The 23,524-nt window shown below is 37.3% G+C and overlaps 2 protein-coding genes across 4 annotated transcripts; one reads left to right on the forward strand and one right to left on the reverse strand.

Moving 5' to 3' along the window:
- Positions 1-2,371: 2,371 nt before the first annotated feature.
- Positions 2,372-3,665, reverse strand: LOC137825177 (protein FAR1-RELATED SEQUENCE 5-like). Its single transcript, XM_090294124.1, has 2 exons — positions 3,513-3,665; positions 2,372-3,442 (listed from the first exon to the last, which is right to left on the reverse strand). The coding sequence occupies exons 1-2, from the start codon at positions 3,663-3,665 to the stop codon at positions 2,372-2,374; spliced, it is 1,224 nt and encodes a 407-aa protein (XP_090150250.1).
- Positions 3,666-4,736: 1,071 nt separating this feature from the next.
- On the forward strand, positions 4,737-16,305 carry LOC137824124 (E3 ubiquitin-protein ligase SINAT5). 3 transcript variants are annotated; one of them, XM_090293946.1, is made up of 3 exons: positions 4,737-5,459; positions 14,667-15,053; positions 15,675-16,305. In XM_090293946.1, exons 1-3 carry the CDS (start codon positions 5,223-5,225, stop codon positions 15,735-15,737), a joined length of 687 nt encoding a protein of 228 aa, XP_090150072.1. In that variant the 5' UTR covers positions 4,737-5,222; the 3' UTR covers positions 15,738-16,305. The 3 variants fall into 3 exon arrangements, with proteins under 3 accessions (XP_090150072.1, XP_068485684.1, XP_090150073.1); XM_068629583.2 differs by having other exon boundaries at positions 15,753-16,305; XM_090293947.1 differs by having other exon boundaries at positions 4,814-5,459; positions 11,419-15,053; positions 15,753-16,305.
- Positions 16,306-23,524: the final 7,219 nt, after the last annotated feature.

The following is a 23,524-nucleotide window of genomic DNA, read 5'->3' on the forward strand; positions in this document are numbered from 1 at the left end:
CTCAACGCATATACTATTTTAAGATGTTAAATGTTGGACTTTGTTAAAGATAATAGATCTTGAAAATTGTAATTGTATAGTTAGTCATGTTAAAAGTTCACTTTTAACTTAAAACAATAAAATAACTTATTTTTATTTCTCTGTTTTATTTTCTATCACTTATTCAAAACCTTTGCTGGGTAGAGAAAATAAAATAAAATCATGGCAGATTCTCCCTGCACCCGATGTATTTTGACTGGCACCCAATCAGATTTATGAAAAGACCATATTACCCTTAATGAAATGAAGAAACACATAAATTGTGATCTGCACCCAATGTAAGCACTCAACAGATAGGGTTTTTCTTCTTCCTTTGTGCGTTTGAGCGTGAAGCAGCAGCCATCTTCAGCCACCGTGAAGTTGTAGGGAGATACCGTCGCAGTGTTCGTTTGCTTCGTTGTGAGTGAGCTTCATCTTCGAAGAATTCAAGGTACCCTTCATCGCTGTATCTGTTTCGTAAAATAGTGGCTTCTGGATAATTTTATCCGCAGATGAATATTCAATTTCGGATATTTATATCCGAACTTCAACAGGTGCTTCCGGATAATTTTATCCGCAGAACAATATATAATTCCAGATATTTATATCCGAACCTATGCATGTGCTTCCGAATTTTTTTTTCCACAGAAGAATATTGGCTTCTGGATATTTTTGTCTGCACCTTAGTAGTGACTTGCGGATATTTTTGTCCGTAGTTCAAAAATATGTTCCGGATATTTTTGTCCGTATATGAATAATGGCTTACGGATATTTTTATCCGTAAGATACATTTTACTCATGCAGATATTTTTATCCGGAATGTTGATATTGTTCTGCGGATAATAATATCCGTATTAGTGTGAATTTTTCCACAACTGTTTTAGACTATATGTGTTATAATTTTTTTATATATGTTGGATTGAATGTTACTTTTATGAAATGTAAGATGGTGCGGACTAGAGGTGAAGGAAGTTCTAATTTGGATCGTGTGCGTCCAACTGCATCAGTTAGAAGAAAACGGGGTTGGCCTAGTACTTCAATTCCAAATGAAGAGTTTGAAGATTATATTGAACAAGAAGAAGTTGAAGTTGATGATGAAGGTTATCCAGGAGGGCCATTGGATAAGTCCTTACTTGTTAATTATGAACATCATGTAGCGAAACAGTTGTGGGATGGCTTGGTAAGTAATGAAAAATTAATTTTTGTATTTGTTATGTATTTCGGATTATTGATGATATATCTTGATTATTGTAGGATCGTGGTGAGCTGAAGGTCGTTTCACATGGGAGGAAGATAAATAAGTTAGGAGCACCTCATGAGCGCATAGAAGCTGCTGTAGAATTGTCTGGCTTAGGTGGTCTGCTTCATGCTAGTTATGAGAGTCTAGACCGAGGACTGCTGTGTGCTTTTGTAGAGAGGTGGCATGCAGAGACAAACAGCCCATGACTCCTCTCCCATTCCCAAGTGGGCAGCAACAGCACGGTAGCCACAATGGCCATCAGCCTTAACGTCAACAACATCAACAATATATGGATGATACCCTACAGGGAACTGATCAAGGAAAGGAATACATTTTCTTGGTACAATTTCTGGTAAGCTTTCTTCATTAGATTTTTTGCTAGCACAACTATCATGTTGTGAGTGTAAGAAATCCACATGTTCAAAATAAGAAGGGATTCACTTAGTTGATCTCATGAATTTGGTAGGACGAGACATCTTTACAGCACCTTTTGTTTTCACCTTATGATCTGGTGCGTAAATAGATGTCTTCTCTGGAAAGGCAATCTCCTACAATTTGTTTTTTATGTTAACCTTACCTTCAACATCCAACTCTTTAAACTGCTTTGCGATGACCTCAAACTCTTTATCAATTGACAACTCAGGTGAAGATTGTTCAGTTGCAATTTCTTCAAAGCTTAAACAAGTCCACATCACATGTACTGATTTAAGTGGTATGCTACCAACACCAAATGAAGCCAATTGACACGCACAAGGAAGACCATGAGTACTTCTAAGACTACATCCACACCTACTTTTATCAAACCCCACTGATTTAACCCTATCAAGCTCTTCCGAAATAAGGTTCAAAGCATATTTAGACACAAAACCTAACAATTTTTTGTAAGCTGTAACCTTAAACCGATGTCCAACCACATGCAAACTCTTTTGGAATGAAGCTTTGATTGCATTATGTTGTAAAATAATCATCTTATTGATGGAATCCCAGCTGTGCTGCCTCAACTTTATTACTTGTTGTGTTTCCTAAGTGCATCACCTTATCTATCCATGCCTTGACAAATTTTTCTTTATGTGGACGTAACCATGTATCCATCACATAATCAACAAATATAGGTCATGGAGAACAGACAACTTGAAGAGCATTCACACGATCTTCAAAGGCCTCAACAATATCACAATCCACAACAGATCCCCACACTTCCATTACTTGATCCCATGCCTCTCTTGGATGCACCAACATTTTACATTTTGCTTTCACATTTTTATCAATGTGAAACCGACAAAGCAAATTATAAGCTTCAGGAAACACCATTCTAATTGCATTCATTAAGGCAACATCTCTATCACATACCACCACCCTAGGGCATGAATCAACTCTCAAAAACAACCCTTTAAGTCTGTCAAGGGCCCAAAAAAAATTATTTTCCTTTTCTGTTGCTAGTAAACAAAATGCAACGGAGAAAGTCAAACCTGTAGACGTAATCCCAACAACCTCAAGTAACGACATCCTATACTTGTTCGTCTTGTACGTACTATCCATTAATATGACAATATTAAATGAGTTCACCAATTTTACTGAATCTGGGTGTGTCCAAAATATATCTTGCACAACATTAGAGACCTCATCACACCTACACCAATGTACGTACCTGTCTCGCTCTAGTAACAACATCAGTTGTTGCATTTCTGTTCTGTGACCTCGTTGGGATCTTCGGTGAACAGTGATTGCATTATAAACCTGCTTAATCGTTGTCACATTCTTCTCATTTCTCTCTTTCATGGTTAGTAAAATATTTCTTGGCTTCACCGAAGTTTTAGTCATATCCTCAACCATAACCTTTTCCTCTATACTTAATCTTCCAGCATACGGATGACCCACCATTGTCTCTGCCAAGTCATGATTGTGAGAACCACAAATTAATTCAACCATCCACCCTTCACCACCTTTGACTGGTTTGCCTCGCAATCTGAAAGGACACTCACACTTCCTACTTCCAGTTCGACTGACATCTACTTCTTTTTTATACCGTCTGTATTTACCTCCTCTCTCACAACCTAACAATGCATAGGTCATCCTTCCTCGTTGGCCCGTCCATGTATCTGACCTTAATATAACAATAACAAACCCATAACTATAGCCAACACTTCTCGCCCACTCTAACAGCTCATCTCGATCACGAAATACCTACAATAACATATGCAAAATTTAAAAATAATTCATAAAAAAAACATTCACAACCCAACATTGATCATACCTTATTTGTAGAAAATGTCTCACTACATTCATGTGCCCTGTGTTCATTATCTAATGCGTTATAACTTATTGACTGCTCCAGATCAACATCATCTAATCCATCCCACACATCAATCTCCCCTAAAACTCCCATGTATGACTCTGTTGTATCCATTCGGCTGTTGAAAAAAATGAACACTTAGCTACCGGATAAAAAAATCCTTAACCAAAAAAATAGCAACAATTAGCTTCCAGATATAAATATCCGGATTGCATAAACTACTTCCGGATATTTAAATCCGTAAGGCAACGATGATCTGCGGATATCAGTGTCCGGAAGCAATGATCCACTGTTCCGGATATTAATATCCGTATTGAAATTTTTGAATTTCGGATATTAATATCCGTAAGGCAATGATGATCTGCGGATATCAATGTCCGGAAGCAACGATCCACTGTTCTGGATATCAATATCCGTATTGAAATTTTTGACTTCCGGATATTAATATCCATAAGCAAAAAAGCACAATTCCGGATTCCGATATCCAGGACCAGCTGAGTCGAACAGAAACCAAAAACGAACGAAAATGATTAATTACCTAGTTAACTTGGCAAACGAAGCTTACAGTGAACTTAGCAACAATGAACGAAGCAAAACAATGAATGTAACCTCCTCTTTTGCAGCTGAAAGCAAAGCTTCACAAATCATGAACTTCCTCTTCCTCACCATTCAATGTTTTAAAAAATGAAGAAGACAAGGCATAGTTAGATTTTTAAAAATATGTCGGGTACCAGTCACAATTGATTGGGTCGGGTGCAGGAAGCAATTGCCTAAAATCATTATTAGAAGAACAATTATGAACAAATGTACTGTTTGGTTGAAATTGTAAGATAATAGTTACGAATTCGATAATAGTTATAAATTACATTTCTTTATATTTTATTTAAAAGGAATCGATAATTATTAATATTAAAATAATCATTATTTTAGATGTTAAATGTTGGACTTTGTTAAAGATAATAGATCTTGAAAATTGTAATTGCATAGTTAGTCATGTTAAAAGTTCACCTTTAACTTAAAACAATAAAATAACTTCTTTTTATTTCTCTGTTTTATTTTCTATCACTTATTCAAAACCTTTGCTGGGTAGAGAAAAAATAAAATAAAATCATTATTAGAAGAACAATTATGAACAAGTGTACAGTTTGGTTGAAATTGTACGATAATAGTTACGAATTCATTTTCGATACTGTTTTTTGTCCGTTTTGGTTTAGCTATCACGAAAAAATAAAGTGAAGAAAACAAAAGTCAAACTTCTAACCGTCGGATCAACGAATGATCTATCCAAATTTCCATATCCAGCGATTCTCATTTGGTTTCTCTCTCCCAATTTACACTGGAGACACCCTCAACCACGGCAAGGGAGAGAGAGAGAAGAAAAGAACCTGTTCTTCCATAGAAAGGTGTTTGGTTTTGTCGGAGGAGTTCACCCGTTGGATCGATCCATGACCACCATCCCCATCTTCCTTCTCCTATTCTCTTTTTACTCCTCTTCTTTTTCCTGAGAAAAAATTTCCGGGAAAGTGAGGGAAAAAACTAAGAGAGAAAAAACGGGATTGGAGGGCACAGGAAGAAGATTGAGAAAGGGGGAAGTACCCAGGTAATTAAATTGGTTAAAGATTCTACTTTGAACAGTGGTTGTTTGTTTCCTTAGTGGGTTTTAGTGAATCGATGGAGATGGACAGCATTGACTGTGTGTCATTCTCTGATGGCATGGATGAGGATGAGATCCAACACCACACTTTGCATCCTCATCATCACTCTGAGTTTTCTTCTAACAAGCCTCGTAATGGCGGTGCTAATAGCAATAATGTTACGGGAGCCACCGCCATTTCTCCTGCAACCAGCGTTCATGAGTTGCTAGAATGCCCTGTTTGCACAAATTCAATGTACCCCCCAATTCACCAGGTCAGCTCTTGCGTCTATTTTCATCTTATTTGTGTTTTTGTTGTGTAATTTGTTATGTAATTACATATTGGGGTGTGGGAAGAAAAAAAAAATTTCTTCGAATATTTATTGAGAATTAATTCGATTGGTTTTGGAGTGGGATTGAGTTGATTCTGAGCATTGGTTTGCCTTTTTCTCGGGGTTTGTGGAAGTCTTGGATTTGGTTTTGGAAATTTGGGTTTTCAATCCATTTTAGAAATCACTATTTATGAAGTAGCTTGTATAATTAACCAGAATTGATTGCACTTGATTGATGAGTCTTGGGTCATATATCAATGCTTGCAATGGTAGTGATTGAGTCAGCAAATTTGACTGGCCATTGTGTTTGCACATTATCATTTCATATTCTGTGTAATAATGGAAAAATTGATCAGTTGACTTAGTGCTACTTTGTAGATACTGTTTCCTGTACCGAAAACATCATGCATTGGAGATGTCTAGCGTTTAACATTATTTAAGTACTATTCTCTGAAACAATTAAGGAACCTTGTCCATGTGTTCAATTTATGATAGGTGAGGAAGTTCTGATCTCAATTACATAAGCACTCATTTCCCAAGTAGGAAAGTGCTAATGTAGTAAACCTTGGTTCATATATCTCGTGAAAAATGCTTCAGGCTGGATATGCTTCAATATTGTTGGATGTCTAATAATTGCAAAGCACACATCATGCCGGTATCTATAAGTCTGACTCATTTGAGGTTTCATCCAACAATTTAAGCCTTTAATAAATTTGGTCATTGTCTTGGAGCTTCTTTGACCTAGTAATTGATTAGGAGTTTGATCCTTGTCTTTCTCCATATGTTAACAAAAGCTGAATTTCACCACAAATTAGGTTGGGGTTGTGCGTTCTCTATACCCCAAATCCTTCATGTAAGGGGACATGTCAGATATAAAACAAATTTTGAGGATTTGGTCATTGACATAATATCTGAGCTTGTGACCTAGTTCCAATAGTTCAATCATTATCGTCTTATCCTTCTAAGTGAAAGTTCAATTTCTACTAGTTATAGATATGATTTGTTACCAAATATGTTACCAAAAATATGTTACCAAATATTTCCCATTATTAGATATTGGTTTTGTTTCTTATGTTATAATTATAAAAATAAGGAGCATAACTTAATATTGCTAGGAATTTTTTATTTTATTTTCGTATCATATTTTTATTAGAGAATAGAAAATCTCTTCTATTCATTGTATTCATTTTTTTTTTCAATATAAATAAAGTGTTATTGGTGTCTTAGAAACACATGGTTTAGCTCAGTGTCTCTCTCTCTCTTTTATGTAGCTTAACATTGTATCAAAGTTTATCTTAATGAGGCTTGTTGGACCTATCATGGCATCTACTATGTGGCTGCTATGTGACCACCTACAAGTGTGTCTATTCCCACCCTCGATATGTTTAGTCATTGGTGTGTGGGGGTGGTGTTGGAGATCCCACATCAATTGGAAATATGGTCAAGATGGTTTTAGCTCAATGTCTCTCCCTTTTATGTAGTCTAACATTGTATCAAAGTTTATCCTAATGAGGCTTGTTGGACCTATCGTGGCATCTACTATTGGGCTGCTATGGGACCACCTACAAGTGTATCTAGTCCCACAATTGATATGTTTAGTCATTGATCAGAGGGGTTGTGTTGGAGATCATACATCAATTGAAAATATGGTCAAATTATAATATATAAGTTGGTGCAAATTTCACCTTATAAGCTGGTTTTATGAGATTTGGTTAGACTTAAAATCGACTTGTCTTTATTATTAAAGAATATGAAATCTTCTCTATTTGTTGTAGATTCTTTTTTTTCAATATAAATAAAAAAATGTGTTATTTTAGAAACATACGGTTTCAACTCAATGTCTTTGTCTTTCCTATAGTTTTACACTTTATTATTGTATATCTTCTTCATTATAAATAAGAATACTCTTTATGTATATTCCTTCTTGGTATATTACTTTTTAACATGGTAATAGAGTTATAGTCATTCTCGGTGACCTATTTTGTCAATAAAGGTTTGTGCTTATACACCCATCAATTCCTAAGAGATAATGAATGAGTGGGCATGTTAATGATATTAATGCTCAAGTAATAGTATAAGCTTTTGCAAGTTGATTGTTGACATCACTTGTTTGTCATGTTGAAAGTTAACACCTTGTGTGACTTCTTATAATTAGACTTGAATGCAACATCTAATACTAACTCACTAAGATTTCATTAGATTGTTTATAGGATATATATATATATATATATATATGTATGTATATATATGTATGTATATATGTATGTATGTATATATGTATGTATGTATGTACGTATGTATATATACATACATATATATATTAAATGTTACACTAATGAGGAAATTTTCGTTGGTAAAGTTAGCAAATAATGGAATACATTGATGATGCTAAGTAGCTTTTTGTGGCCTTTAGACCTAGAACATAACACTCCTATGTTGGGAGATATAAGTGTTGAAATGTAATGTTATTTTATTATTATTTCTTTTGTATGTATCCAACCTTATAGGGTTTAAGGTAAGTTGCCTTGCCTCTCTTTGTAACCTATATATATATATATAAACATCAATCAAAGCACAACAATATAGGTTGAATACACTATGTTTTCTCCATTTTATTTATTTAAGTTGGTATCAGAGCAGGTACTCCTTCATTCTCTTTGACAATGTTTGTTGTTGTCATTGGCATCACCAAGGACTTCACTGTTGCTCTTGGTCGTTGTTACAATCGCCGTTTGGCGCCATTTCGTTGGAAGAAGTTAGGGTTAGGTGTGCCTTAAGGAGCATGACCCCAACCCATCCACATGTCGTCATGCACAGATCTAAGTGTGTCCAGTTTTTGGTCAATGTCGTTCTTGTGTCGCCTTCCTGTTGTCGTTACCACTCAACGAGATCTCCATTTGACTCATTGGCCTCTCTAGTCTTTATTTCTGAACTCATTTCACTGTTTTGACATACTTTGGTGTTGGGACTCATTTTCTCTCATGGTTTTAGGTTTCCTCTTTTCTCTTCTTAAATTAGATTCTTCATCTCTGAGATGACTTCATTAGGTTCTACTCCTTTCTTTTCGACTACTCTGACCATTAGAAGGGCAAGACTTAACTCTATTCCTGATACAAACAAACCCTGCGGTAACAAATTGACTTCCAACTATGTGTTGCTTTATGCCACTCAGTTGAGCCTAATGTTCTCAAATCCTTCAAAACATGTTTCTCTTTTTGGAAGAACGTGTAAGATATTTTTGCTAATATATCAGAGCTATTTAAAACTTAACCTAATGATAGCGGGTGACCTGATAAGCCTAACAAACTCTCGTTAGGATAAGTTTTAAATGGCTCTGATACCATATTTAGAATTGGACTTTAAACCTAACTCAACCTTATAACTCAACCTTATAAAATCAATTTATTAAGTGAGGTTTGCACCCACTTATAAACTATGAATTATCTTAATCTCTAGTCGATGTGGGATCTCGAATAATATTCAATGTCTTTTTTATGCAACTCAAAAAAACAGACCAACCATGACATGGTCTCACATATGACAAAGGCTAGGGCTACAATAGAATTAGGAGATAATTATTCCATAATTAGTGCAAATTTCGTTTTCTATTTATTAGGACAAATTTGATATCTTTTGATGATTTGATTTGATTTGTATAACTTTAGATAGATAGTCGATAAATTTAGACTTTAATCACATTTGTAAATACATTCAATCTTTTTCTTTCAACTCTATGGATCCTCCTTCATCTTCCTCACCTTCTCCTAACTATGATCATGATTGGCTTATTTCTCTTATAAAAGGTATTCGATCAATTCATATCTTGTTCATAATTTAAGTTATCATTTTTCTCTTATTGTCGATAAAAAAATATCATTGGTTTCTTCCATCATATTCCTCTTTTGTTTTCTTCTTGTCTCCATAACAATGTTCATAAGGCACTTGGTCACCCTGGATGGCGAAAAACCATGATTGATGAAATGCATGCACTTGAACATAATTGTATTTGGGTGCTTAACCCCCTTCCTCTTAGTAAAATGCTTGTTGGTTGTAGATGGGTCTATGCATTTAAGTTGGTCCTAGTGGTGAAGTAGATTGTTTCAAAGCTCGTTTAGTATCTAAGGGATACACTCAGATTTATGGCCTCAACTATTGTAATACTTTTTATCTTGAGGCTAAGATTAACATTATTCATCTTTCCCCTTTTCCTTGCTATGGCTGCCATTTCTCACTAGCCTCTTCACTAGGCTGACATTACAATTGCCTTTCTTCATGGTGATTTGGAGGAGAAGATTTACATGGAACAATCTAGTATATTTGTTGGTTAAGGGCAGTCTGATTTAGTTTGGAAAATACACCGGTCTTTCTATGGTTTGAAACAATCACCTCGAGCTTGCTTTGAGAAATTTAGGCATACTGTGTATATTTTTTGGATTGAAATCATTCAGTGTTTTATTGTCAGACTTCTTTTGTTAAGTGTGCTTATCTTATGGCTATGTTCATGATATTGTTCTTAACAAGAAATTATATCATTAGAGTTGCTCAATTTAAAAAGCATTTATTCAACCACTTTCAATCCAAAGATTTGGGCTATCTAAAATATTTTCTTGGTATTGATGTAACGCAATCAAAAGAAGTTATCATCAATTCACAAAGAAAATATGCTTGACAAATTGATATTTTGGAGTAGATAGGCTTGACAAATTGCAAGCCCGTTAGTCCTATAGACTTAAATAAGAAGTTAATGAAAGACCAAGGTCAACTTCTCTCAAATCCAGAGAGATATAAATGGTTGGTGAGAAAAATCATTTATCTCACTATAACAAAACGTGATCTTTCTTATTCAATGGAAGTTTAGTCAATTTTTGTAGAATCCTCACATTGATCAATGGAATGCTATGATTCGCATTCTTAGATATGTAAAAGGGAATCTAGGACAAGGATTGGATAGAGCTTTGGACTTCCCCTAGGGATTTATATCAATATTGAAAGTACAATATTCAACAATTGAGTTTGAACTTCGAAAAAAGGAATTGCATGATAGCACCCAACTACCACAAAAGAATATTAAATTGTATTTCTTCAAAATAGACCAAGCAATTACAAATATGTTTCGCATGATACTTTTGAAAACCTGAACCTGGTAAACAACACTAATGAATTAAGCATAGAAACAATGCACAAATCTTTTTACTCAGAAATATCTAGAGTACAATGTAGTATTAGGAACAAATTTAATTATTCCTATATTTTATCTTTAAAATTAGAGGATATCAAATCTCTTCTCTTTATTGTATTGATTTAGTTTTTTGTCAACATAAATAAAACACTTATACTATCTTAGAAACACACAATTTTAGCTTTATGTCTCTTTCCTATATTTTGACATAGTACCTGGAGTCTTTTTCAAAACCATGTGGGCCCGGTAGAGCATTATTCCGAAGCTTTTCTTTTTGCAAACCCTTCTCTTAGGTTTGTGTGCAGTATTCTGATGTCATCTCCAACAAGTTTTCTACAACCTCTGTTTGCTTTGGGAAGCATTAGGGTTGGGATCACACCACTCATTTACATGCCTTCACCCACATCATCTTTCTCGCAACTCCAACTAGCATGTGCAATGGTGCCTGGTGGCCTACCAACTTGCGCCCTGGTTGCTTCTTGCATTGTGACCCTAAATATGTGGTGGTGGCTCCATCAGAGTTTGCTTGGTGGTTCTATCTAATTTTCTTTCTTAGATTATTTTTTATATATTTTTTTATATTTTTTCTTGATTTCAACAAAAAGAATGTCTTCTAGCACCCAATCACCATTTAGAGCAAATTCTCTAATCTTTTTTAACCATATTGTTAGTATTCAGAAGATGAATGGGTCTAACTATTCAACTTCGGATGGTTATGGTTAGGTGCGTTGAGCTGCCAATCTCATCTCACTACAATTGCCAAAGTTGATACTCAACTATGTAGTTCTTACCTCACTCAAACTTATTTTCCATCCCTATGAGAAGTGTGCATCTGTTTGGAGTGAGGACCTTGCCCTTTATATCAATGACACACAATGCAAGTACGGTGTGCCCCAAGATCTCTTCACACTTTTTTCTCCATGATGATTTGAAGGCCCTGTTTCTGCTCCTAGGCGGCTTCATGTTGTTTTACACGATTTTAATGGTCTCCTTTCACCACTGCAAATGTAAAGAAGGTGAGAACCATGGTACACTTTTTATGACTTTGGGCTCGTATGGCTTGCTATAAGAGTATGTTGCCACCTGGGATTAGATTTTGGGGTCATCTATAAACCTTATTTTGACTTTAGCATCATTCACTATCGTCCATATTTCTAAAACAATAAACACAGAGATACATAACTCGTTTGCAAGGGAAAATGTCATCTTTTAATCATAAAAGTAATAATTTTTTCTGCTTTTGTACAGGTAATTCTAAGAATCGCCCAAAATATGAACATTGCTACCAAATTGGACATACCATTGATAAGTGTTCAAACTTGCATGAGAACCCCCCTTGTTCACCCAATATTGCTCAAATGTCTCTTGTTAAGTCGCATGTTGTTGTACTACCAACTGACCTCGTATTACTCTAACAACATATTAAGACTTTACCAAATGGTATGAGACTCGCCTATATACTAGTTAACACTGCCTGATGTGATCATGAAAGAGTCTTCAATTAAAGAAAAGTTTATAGAAGAAATATCAAAAGGACATCATAGAATAAAAATGTAAATAATATAGAAGAAAGACTCTCACATGAAAAAAATAATAGCTTGAAAAGAGGCATAGGTTAGACTGGTTTGTTTGGATATTAGAATAAGGCTATCCTAGATTAGAATAACTAACCTTAGGTGCCTATGTGTAAAATGAAGTCCCACATCCTCATTTATTAGATAGGATATGGCTCATTCTCCTATAAAAGGAGACCACATGTCCCTTGTATAAACACACCTTTGATATCAGAATTCATTTAAGCTTTTAAAAACCTCTTAGTTCTTTGAGTGAAAATGTTGCTTGCTTAATTTACTTGTCTCAAGTGACATCTCTTTCTCTTGCCTTTTTGGAACTACCAAGAAGTGTTCCAAAAGACCTCAAGGGTCTAGCCAACCTTCATGGTTGTGTATATTTGATGAAGTAATCACCACCTTACCTTATCCCTTTTTCATTTATCATATGCGCCTATCTTCCATACTTTTTCTTTCCATTTCTTGTGTTGTTCAATTGTGTTCTTGCTAAGCTTCCCTTGTCTTTCCATCCTTTGGAAAAACATCCTAAAACCATAAAGAAAACTCTTGGTCATCATGTTGCATCCTTGGCTACACCCCTGTATTTCTCCAAGAAAACCAAGAAACATCTTCAACCTTGCCTAGCCATGGGTCTCAGCCAAACCACCTTTGCTCACCAAAATCACCTCCAAAATTCATGTAAACCTAGTTGTAAATATCCCTTATCACCTCCGAAATTCATGCAAACCTAGTTCTAAATATTCCTTTAGTAGTCCACAGCATAACGCCACCTTAGCTACTTCTTTGCCATTCCTTTCTTGATAATTTCCACTCTACTAACTTCTCAAATGAAATTAATTCATCTTAATATTCTCATTTAGTTATGCTTTTACAACTCAACCTTCATTGCCATAGAGTTTAGTCGCTGGTATAGTAGTACAATAAAACTTGTCTTTGAACTTAGTAGGCACTTTGTCGTCACATAATTTTTTATGCTTTCCTGAGATTTAACAATCCAGTTTGTATCCTGTGTGATATCTTCAGTCGTTTCCCTATTATTTTATAAAATTGATCCTAGATACTTAAACTTATAACCTTGAGTTGTGGTATGACATCACCAATTTACTATTGTAATTAAAATTTTGGATATTTTACATGAGTAAATATTTTATATGCAATTTTACACAACCACGTGTGGTTTTGTTGAATCAAATTTGACTCCCCGCACGACTCATGCCTGCCTCCGTCCCTGTTAAGTTGTAATTTTTATGGTTAAATGAGAAGCTGCTAGCATCTTCAGATGGAACATATGGATGGCAGTTGCATTCTACTTTAGGCATTACAAATTTGGTGGCAGGTCTAGTACCACTTTGCACATGCACACTGGCTTTAGTTTGTGATATACTTGGAGTAAAATGTCAAATTGAAGCTTATATCTTCCTTAGTTAGACTAACAGATGCTTATCCTTTCCCGTCAAATGAAAATGGAAAGAAAGTAAATTGTTTTTTCTTTTATTTTCTTTCAGACTTTACTAATTAAATGCTAATACTTATGGACTTTTTTTCACTTTGTAAAGGGAAAAAAGACTTTTGATTTAAAAAATCACTTTACGTGTGAAAAATCATGTGAACATTTTAGCGCCTCTGTACAATGTCAATTTTTTAACCAGACAAGTGGGATTATAGCTAATAAATAAGGCCTAGACATAGTGTTTTTTGCAAAGTCCTAACAGCAATGATTCCAGGAAACAATTAAAGAAGAGATAATTTGATGTGTCTTAGAATTTAAGCTTTAAAACATAATTTAGCTTTACAAAATTGACTTGTAAGATCAAGATTACCTAAACTTGATAAACTAAGTCTCTAGTTGATGTGAAATTAAATTAATGCCCTCTAGACTGAAATTAAGCCAGCCTCTAAAAAGGCTACAGCTAGGGTGGACTAGGGATGACTGCGTTTAAAGTGACTTTCAATTCCCCTTCATACCATGGCGTGCGGAGTGTGACAAATGTAGGTGACATGATGAATCTAGGTAAGCTATGACACCATATATAACATTCAATAATTATTCTTCTATAACAGTATTTGTATGTTCTCTTGCATGACCACTTTTCAAATTTAAATGCACCCAAAAAACCTGCCAAATTTGATTTGGTGTTAGTATTGGCATAAGTGAGGATAGAGTGTTTTTTTATGGCCCAAAATTTCTTGTCATTAGAATGTGCCTAATATTTATTTCTTCAACTGTCTTAATTTTCTCATATGTGGCCTAATATTTGTTTCTGCAATTGTCTGAACATATGAACCTATATGGTGATTTAAAGTTGATTTTATAATGATTGGAGTATATTAGTTGACACATGCTGAAGAGTATGTATTTTGTAAAAGGGGAAGAGAAAAGAGTAACATAGTTTCTTGCAGTGCCACAATGGACACACATTGTGTTCCACTTGTAAAACAAGGGTGCACAATCGATGTCCCACTTGTAGACAAGAGCTTGGAGATATTAGGTGTCTAGCACTGGAGAAGGTGGCTGAATCACTTGAGTTACCTTGCAAGTACTACTCCCTTGGATGTCCCGAAATCTTTCCTTATTACAGCAAGCTTAAGCATGAGACAGTATGCAATTTTAGACCATACAATTGTCCTTATGCTGGATCAGAGTGCTCTGTTGTTGGGGACATTCCCTTCCTTGTTGCACATTTGAGGGATGATCATAAGGTGGATATGCACACTGGTTGCACATTCAACCATCGTTATGTGAAGTCCAATCCTCGTGAAGTAGAGAATGCAACTTGGATGCTCACCGTAAGTGTTTTACATTTCATTCATAGAGTATTACTACCTTGTGGCAAATGGTTCTTTTGGGAAGAAATATTCTATTTATTTACTTCGTTCTCTTTTATGCTTTCACTGGATTAAAATGGAAAGTTATTAAGTAAAAGGAAAAGGAAGAGAAAGAGAATAAAAAACAAAATTGTTTGGATCAAGTGAAAGAAAGTAGAATAAGTGAAAAGTGAGATATATTTATTTATTATTGATAATTTCATTTTTATTTATTATTATTATTATAATAGAAAATATATAATATACATAAACATTAATAAAATATTCCTCACATAACTGATTATGTAAATTTCTAGGCAAATCTTTTTATTTTTGCAGAGTTTAATGCATGTATTACCTGGTTTTTTATGTTTTTACTTTCTTTTTCCTTGCCCTCAAGCTTTCCAAGCCGGGAAGACAGTAGGATTAATTGAAGAATGTTTCAAATGTACTTCATTCTGTATGGACGAACTTTTCTATAGAAAAGTAGAAAAAGGAAATTGAAATTATCTTCTCCATAAATTAAAATTAGCTTATGGTAATGTAATATGTAGAAGTATTCACATAAAATTTTGCTAAAATTATATTTTTTAACTTGTGCAGATGCAGTCTTATCTCACGATTCAATATGCTCTCCTCCATTTGATTTTCGTGTTTACCAGTTGACATTTCTTTGCATAGGTATTTTATTGTTTTGGCCAATACTTCTGCCTTCACTTCGAAGCTTTCCAGCTTGGCATGGCTCCTGTTTACATGGCATTCCTTCGATTTATGGGTGATGAGAACGAGGCTCGTAACTACAGCTACAGCCTTGAAGTTGGGGCAAATGGCAGGAAACTCATTTGGGAGGGTACACCACGAAGTATTCGCGATAGCCACCGGAAAGTCAGAGATAGCCATGACGGTCTCATTATTCAACGAAACATGGCCTTATTTTTCTCTGGAGGTGATAAGAAGGAGCTGAAACTAAGAGTCACAGGAAGAATATGGAAGGAACAACAGAATCCCGATGCTGGGGTGTGCATACCAAATCTTTGCAGCTAATTTCAAATGCTTGTGTTGGGACAATGCAGCTATATATATGTACTACACCAACTACTTCTGTCTTGTAATAGTCTAAGGCACTAAGATGGCTTTTGAAAATTTTAGTTTTCCCAAGTTCTGTAATAAACAACAATGTCTTCCTTCAAATTTGATTAATCAGAATGAGGCTGCAACCCAAATTTGGCTCCTATTTTCTGAGTGAGGTTCTCATGACTTGATAGAAAGTCTTTTGGTCTGATACTCGCGTTCGTTGCCATCAAGGAAGTGCTTTCACAAGAGACCACACAATGATAAAACAAATGTTTAAGTATCTCATCAGAAATTTGTATATTCTTTCACCGACGCCACAATTTTTTTCAGTGTTGAACACACTACTTGTGATTGCTTGACTAGCTTGGATGATTGTGGTTTTTTTGTACATGATTTACGTTTTAAAGGCCTTGCAAATGATGTTCATGATCCAAATGATCGTGCTGCATCTCGTTCTATTTTGTTTCCCTATTCCGATGCCAATGCCAATGTTACTTCACTAGCAATCTAAGAATTTTTGGAGATGTTTTATGAAAGTTACTTGTACTCCTTAGTTTATTTTCGTGTTTGATGGAACTCTATTTTGTATGACTTAGGGGCGTTTTTAGTTGAAGAAAAATTTGAAGATCTTTTGGGAATCTGAAATTGGAAAAGTATACATCTCATGTTTAGTTATTTGTTATTAAAATATGACATCTCTAGCAAACAAAATTTTACGGAAATGATTTAGTCAAAGTCTTCATAAAACCCTTCTCCTGAAAGAAGGAAAATTTAGGTTTCTGATAATCTGAAATTGGAAATGCAAGTATCTCAAGTTTGGTTAACTGGTTAAACAATAACATTTATAGGGAAAAAGGTTTCTCGGGGGTCGACTTTAGCCAAATTTTCCTTAAAACATTTCCATTTGAGAGGTAAATATAGAAATTTTACGACAAATATATCATGTTATTTTTATTAAATAATTTCATGTGGTACTAAACTCGAGACTTTTGATAAAATAACGTTATCTTTTAATTTCTAAAGAACTTTTATAACTATGCCGTGAATATTTTTCACTAACCAAACAAAATTGAGTCATTTCTAACAATTATAATTTCCAGGATTCATGATTATAAGAAATTATGATTCCTAGGTATTTTTTTTCTTCTACCAAATGCTCCCTTAAAAGGGTTGAACTGGAAATATTTTCATGAGAAATAATGATTTCTAAGATAACAATTTTTTTATATATAAATATTCTTGAAAATATTTATATGTTTACTGAAAATAAAAATTTGAGTTTAGTTTTACTAGAATTTGTTGAAATCTTAATTATGTATTATATTAAGTGATCTAATAGTAAAACTTCTTTCTTAACTTGAGAAAAATATAATCTTACTATTTTTCTAAGAATATTTTTGTGAGAAATATAGTTAAAAAATAACCGTAAAGCAATTTGAAATGCTATTTCTAAAAATAATATAAACAAAAAATATTTTTCATCTTTAGATTCTTCAAAAATCGAATTCTCTCTTAATCATACCTTGTGTTTAGATGAGAACTTTCACAATTTTAAAAAAATATAAATATATTACCTTGTTTCTCAATGTCCTACTCAAACAACAAATCTTCTTAAGAGGACTTGTCTCTTTATTCTTGTTAGCATACAAGTGCAATCAAAGAGATTCTTTTAAAAAAAATTGAAAAATAAAATATGAACAGAGTTAATGGTTAGAAAAGTTAGTCTAATCTAAGAAAGAAAAATCAATTCTAAATTTATAATTAAGATGTTAGTTATTCAAAAACTTTGCAATATGTACTTCTTCAAGATAAAAGATAAAATACCTGATAGCAATTAATTTCACGACAACGGCACCAGAAAATTTGGTGGTGGGTTAAGTTAAATCAATTTCAGTTGAGTCAAATTTTCACTCTTTTACTCGGTAAGCAAATCGAGTTAACTATAATACAATTGAGGGTTGTCGTATCCACAGGGAATTAATGATATCAAAGTATAATTATCTTTTAAGATGGAGTGATACGTGATTTGAAGATTATTTACATGTAATATTTATAAATAACAACTATAAACAATAATAATAATAATAAATATTTAGATCAAGAGGTGAAGTGTTAAACAAATTAATGAAGTAAGGAAGTAACAATTAGCATAAATTTTGGGAATAAAATAGCTTTGTGAATTTATTTTTTGTTATTGTTATTTATAAATGCAAATTTTTATTCAAAATCTATGTTTCTATTTTGGTCCTCACACAAGGTTATCTAGATTGATATGCCATTGTTATGACTTACCTCTACATTAAGATGGAATAGTTCAACATAGTATTAGTTTCGAGCTTTGTGACCATTAAATCATATGGTTGGCTGAATAAGGTTTGGAAACACAAAATCGCCTTCTGACCTCATTCATGCCCTATAGAAAATCAATGATCGTTCCTCACCATTGATTCTCCATCCTTGTTTGCTTTCTTTTGTGCACTTTTCTGCACAAATCTCTGCACTTTTCTTCATCTTCTTCATGTGCAATTGTGGTTCTAGTGTTTTTGGCATGCTTCTTACGGATAAAAGTCATTGAACAACTAATAGCTCACTTGTACATAGGGATGGCAAAGCGGGGTGGGCTAACCTTTTCAACCCGCTAACCCGCATTAGCCCGCGGCCCGCGCAGGCCAACAGCGGGGCGGGGCGAGCTGACCCGCTAACCCGCAAGAAAAAAAATGTCATTGTTTTAATGTGTGCAGATGACGGGGAAGATTATAATTATGAAAAAATGGATGAAAGTTCTTATAAGGCGGCATCCAATGTTATTGAAATGGAAGAATGTCAATAATGTTTATGTTTAATTTTTTTGAATTAATGTTTTGGAATTAGGTATTTTTAATGTTTTGGAAGTGGAAGAATAGTGATATTTGATATTTATCTTAATGTTTAATTTTTTTATGTTTGACTATGTTTGAAAAGGAAGAAAAAAAAATTTAGGTTTGATAGTAACAAATATATAGGTTTAATTTGACAATTTTTTAAGAACAAAATGTAAAAAAAAAATATTTAATTTTAAAAAGAAAAAAGAATGCGGGCTGGCCCGCAAACCCGCAGGCCAGCTCTTATGCGGGGCGGGTCGGGAATTCTAACCCGCAATAACTTTGCGGGGCGGGCCAACCCGACCTATATTTTTGCGGGCCAAGCGCGAGGCGGTCCAATGCGGGGTGGGCTGGCCTGCTTTGCCACCCCTACTTGTACATGGTTGAATTTCTTCAATCCCAACTTCTTCTTTATTATCTAAAGAAGATGAAGTCTCAATAATTCTAGTGTATTGTTATTGTAAAACCATGTTTCGTAATTTAGGACATTTAAGTATAATGCCCTTTTCAAGACACTTGAAACATTAGACTTGTTTACTTTTGATTTCTTCAGAAGAAATGACATAATTTTTTTTTTCTTTTTCTTTATTTGGTGTCATATCTCTCTCTTTTTCTTGTGGTCTTGCTTTTTCTGTATAACTATGATCCTGCCTGTTGACCAAAACGCTGGAGCTTTGCCTCGTCAAACTTGGATCGACGTATGCGCCGTGTTAGCCTCCGTCCTTCACCGCGATCCACCTCAAGAACCTGCAAAAGACGAGACGGCGCCGCTGCGGCCGATCGCGCTCCGACGCCCAAGTCAGCGACTGAACCACCAATTACTTAAGAGTAAAACTCAAGAACTCTAAGGAACCGTGACCAGTTCTCTCTCAGTATACTCAAGACTCGCAAGCGTAAAGAAGATAATTTGAACGTGCGTACCTCAGAAGTTCGTTGGAAACTCTTATATACCTGGGCACTTTCTCTCTCCTGGCAGTTACACATCTGGACACGTGGCTCGCATCCAGCTGTACACGTGCCTTCATCTGGAGCATCCTTGACTTGGGCGCTACTTCTGACTCTCCTTTGGCTAAGTTACTTATGCATGATACTACTCAGTGCATAGTTGCCTTGGAGCGTGATCTCTTCTGGATGGCGAGTTCGGGTGCCTTCGTACACACCTTCCCTGTGGTCTCGCCGGCCGCCTTCATGATCTACCCTACCTGCTTCACCGTGTATGTTCAAGTGCACTATCTCCCGAGCTTCATCCTCTGGCCAGCTGGGAAATGACCATCTGCCTTCATCTTTGGCGATGTCCTTATTTCGGCGATCTCTAATCACTTGGTCGCCTGGGCTCATATCTGGCGACTTCATCTTCAACTCGGTGACCGCCGGTTCCGGTGTGCTGGAGATCGGAGCACGCCAACTTAATAACTGGCGACTACACGAGCCCCCGACTTCCTTCCCTTCTGTCAGACAAGTGTCCCATCAACACGCCCATACAATAGCTTGATGCCACGTCACCACTTCCGACTACCAGGGCGGTACACAAGCCCCCCAGTCTTAAGCGAAGACTTGTCCAGCGAAAAGACTAAAGGAGTCATGTCACTACCGATCTACGTGGCGCTGGCGCAGAATTCCAAACGTTTGTACTTTCTGCTTTCCTGACGCTCCACCAAACACTCTTCCAATCACTCGACACGTGGCTTCATCAACGGTTACCTTTAACTGTCGTTTGCGCTTCCAAAACCCATTCGAAAAACCCTTAAACCCATTTCACTTCTACTGTTGCATCACCTCTTTGCTTTTTCAAACACTTCAAGCTTCTTCTGCAAAAACCCACTACGCTCTTCAACCTTCTGGATTCTCAACTTCCTTCATCGTTCTTCCGATCATAAAAAGGTACTCCCTTTACTTCTTCTGCTGAGTTTTCCTGCATTTTAACCGATTCGCATCATCCATTAACTGTCTGGTGCATACGCTGTGGGCTGTTTCTTCTATTTCTCCCTTCTCGTAACTTAGGGCTTCGTTTTCATTACAACGAACCTTCGTTCGTTCGTTTCTTCATCCTTCTTTTACGATCGAGTCAGCCTTTGCGAACCCTGCTCACCTTTCCCTTTCTCTTTCCTTTGCACTCGCTCAAAGATCACCCCAAATCCTCCCCCCTCGTCACGTAACCCTCCGTCTCAAGCACATAACCCACCACGAGCACCTGGTGCTTCCTCTTCCCAGGCTGAGAGGCCTGCAACCTCTCGCCTTGACTTGGCTCAGGCTACTCCACCGGTCACCGGAGGAGCCTCCGCCCCCACTCCAGATTATAAAAAACTTTACCCATGGGCCAGCTCGACACTGCTGAAAGAAACTTCTTCGATAAACTCTGAAACGGCGGTACTCCGACTAAGGAAAGGGGACCAGTTGGATCTTTCCTTTCACAAGGAGCACGATAGCAAGGTGGCCGTGCTGCCTTGCCACCCTGAGGAGCCGATCTGTGCTGACGACAAAGCGAGCGATGGAGAGTCGTTATGCTTCCTCTACACAACGTTTTTCAAGAAGGTGAAGCTCTGACTTCCCTTCACTCGTTTCGAGCGAGAGCTGCTAACCGAGCTCGATATCGCCCCCGCCCAGCTTCACCCCAACAGCTGGGCGTTCGTAAGGGCGTTCCAGATCATTTGTGCACATTTGGGACTGCCAGCGTCAGTGGATGTTTTCCTCTTCCTTTTTGAAGCCAAACACCCAGGAGATCGCCTTTGGGTGAGTCTGAACGGGATTGCTGGGAGGTCGATCCTTTCTATCTTCCAGCAATCTTATAAGGATTGGAAGGGGAAGTTCATTCAAATACGCCAAAACGACCAGGATGCCTCGATGCTCGACGGGTTTCCCTTGTACTGAGTAAACAAGGGAAACAAAGACGCCAAGGGAAGCTTCAGGAGGCCAAGAAGTCCTGACAGCATGGGTGCTTTGGACAAGGATCTGTGCCTCTTCTGGAAGAGCGTGGCAGACGCCAATATCACCTTCCTCACCACAGCGCTCATCTCCTTCGAGTTCTTCGAAGATCAACTCAAGGCTCGCATAGGTTAGAGCTCACCTCAGTATCTAAGTCATTACTCTTAGCGATACTTCTGCTAACTGTTTCTGGGTGTCTTGTCTGTTGTGCACAAGATTTTGGTTTTATTTTCTGCACCACTTATCTGCTTTTGTTGCATACTGACTTATGTGTTTATCTTTCTCTCTGAGCTGACCCACGTACCTTTGCATTATGCAGACCGTATGTTGGGCAAGGGAAAACTGGCTGAATTGAAGGCGCTCGCCCGAGCCCATGGGTTGGCGTCGGGTTCCCAGACCGTGCCAAATTCAGTGGTGGAGATCGCCGTTGCCCAGGGCAGATCGCCCCCCAAAGGCCCAGCTCCTTCCGAGGCCCAGCCCGCCCAACAACGCAAAAAACTCGTCCTCAGGAAACCAAAGAGGAAAACCCCTCAAGTGGTTCATGAGGATGAAGAAGAAGACGATGAGGCGACTAAGGATGGCCTTATCACTAAGAGGAAGAGGGTGGCGCCTTCTTCACCACCTGCTCCACCTCCTCCCCCAACATCAACACCACCTTCCACACCAGCTCCACCTCCAACACTGCTTCCTCCCCCAGCTCCCACATCGCCAGTCCAAGCAGTTCCCCTGGCAGCTGCTCTTCCTGTGGTTGAGGCTGCCGAGCCCAACTTTATGGAGAACCCCCCGAGCGCCTCCACGCCATACGTATCTGCTGGAGGGGGTCCTCCTTCAACTGCCTCAACTGCTGGAGCTGCACCAGGCGGGGATGAAGGCGCTCACAACTCGCCTATTATCATCACCGAATCCCCGCCGTCGCCACCACGCCAAGAAGCTCCCATTCAACAACCAACTCAAGAAGGTGGTGGCGAGAACCAACAACAAGCTCCCCTGGCGCCCCCACGAGCAAACCTCTCCCTTGAGGTAAAAAGGGTGTGGGAACCCTTCTCAGCGAAACTCAAGATGATGGCGGAGGACTTCCCCTCCATCATATCCAAAGCTGTGGGGAGTTCCAGCAAGAAGCTCCAGGATGACATCTCCGTGCTCCAAGAGGAGAATCGCCTAATCAGGATCGAGGCGGAGAAGTTATCCTGCAATCTTATGCTCGCGGAGATCGATCACTCCCGAGTGGAGGACGCCATGAGCACCGAGCTCCGGGCGGCGCGCAAGGAGGCCACCGATCTACGCCATAAGGTGCAGCTCTTAGCTCAAGAGAAGATCGAGCTGGAGAGCAAGCTGGTCCCTTATCGCGTCAAGGTGGCTGACCTGGAGGCGTCGATCAAAGCAGATGCCGCCAAGGTGAAAAACCTTAAGAAGAGGTCAACAGATCGGGAGGTCTTCTTGGGGAAAGTCGAAAAGGAGAGAGATGACACCATGGCCAAACTCGCCGAGGCCAAAGAGGAAAACGGGAAGATCATCACAAAGCTGGCTCAGGCGCAGGCGGAATCCAAGAAGGTTGCTGAAGACCTCCTTCAAGCTCGTGAAGCAACTGAAGAACTC

The sequence above is a fragment of the Phaseolus vulgaris genome, chromosome 8, assembly GCF_051622355.1.
Source record: "Phaseolus vulgaris cultivar YP4 chromosome 8, ASM5162235v1, whole genome shotgun sequence".
Lineage (NCBI taxonomy): Eukaryota > Viridiplantae > Streptophyta > Magnoliopsida > Fabales > Fabaceae > Phaseolus > Phaseolus vulgaris.

Excerpts from the sequence above, each read along its gene's own strand:
- LOC137825177 (XM_090294124.1), bottom strand. The coding sequence starts at position 3,665 with ATGGATACAACAGAGTCATACATGGGAGTTTTAGGGGAGATTGATGTG. Across the intron at positions 3,443-3,512 it reads AGACATTTTCTACAAATAAG|GTATTTCGTGATCGAGATGA; the intron begins GTATGATCAATG and ends ATGTTATTGTAG.
- LOC137824124 (XM_068629583.2), top strand. The coding sequence starts at position 5,223 with ATGGAGATGGACAGCATTGACTGTGTGTCATTCTCTGATGGCATGGAT. Across the intron at positions 5,460-14,666 it reads TGTACCCCCCAATTCACCAG|TGCCACAATGGACACACATT; the intron begins GTCAGCTCTTGC and ends AGTTTCTTGCAG. Across the intron at positions 15,054-15,752 it reads ATGCAACTTGGATGCTCACC|GTATTTTATTGTTTTGGCCA; the intron begins GTAAGTGTTTTA and ends TTCTTTGCATAG.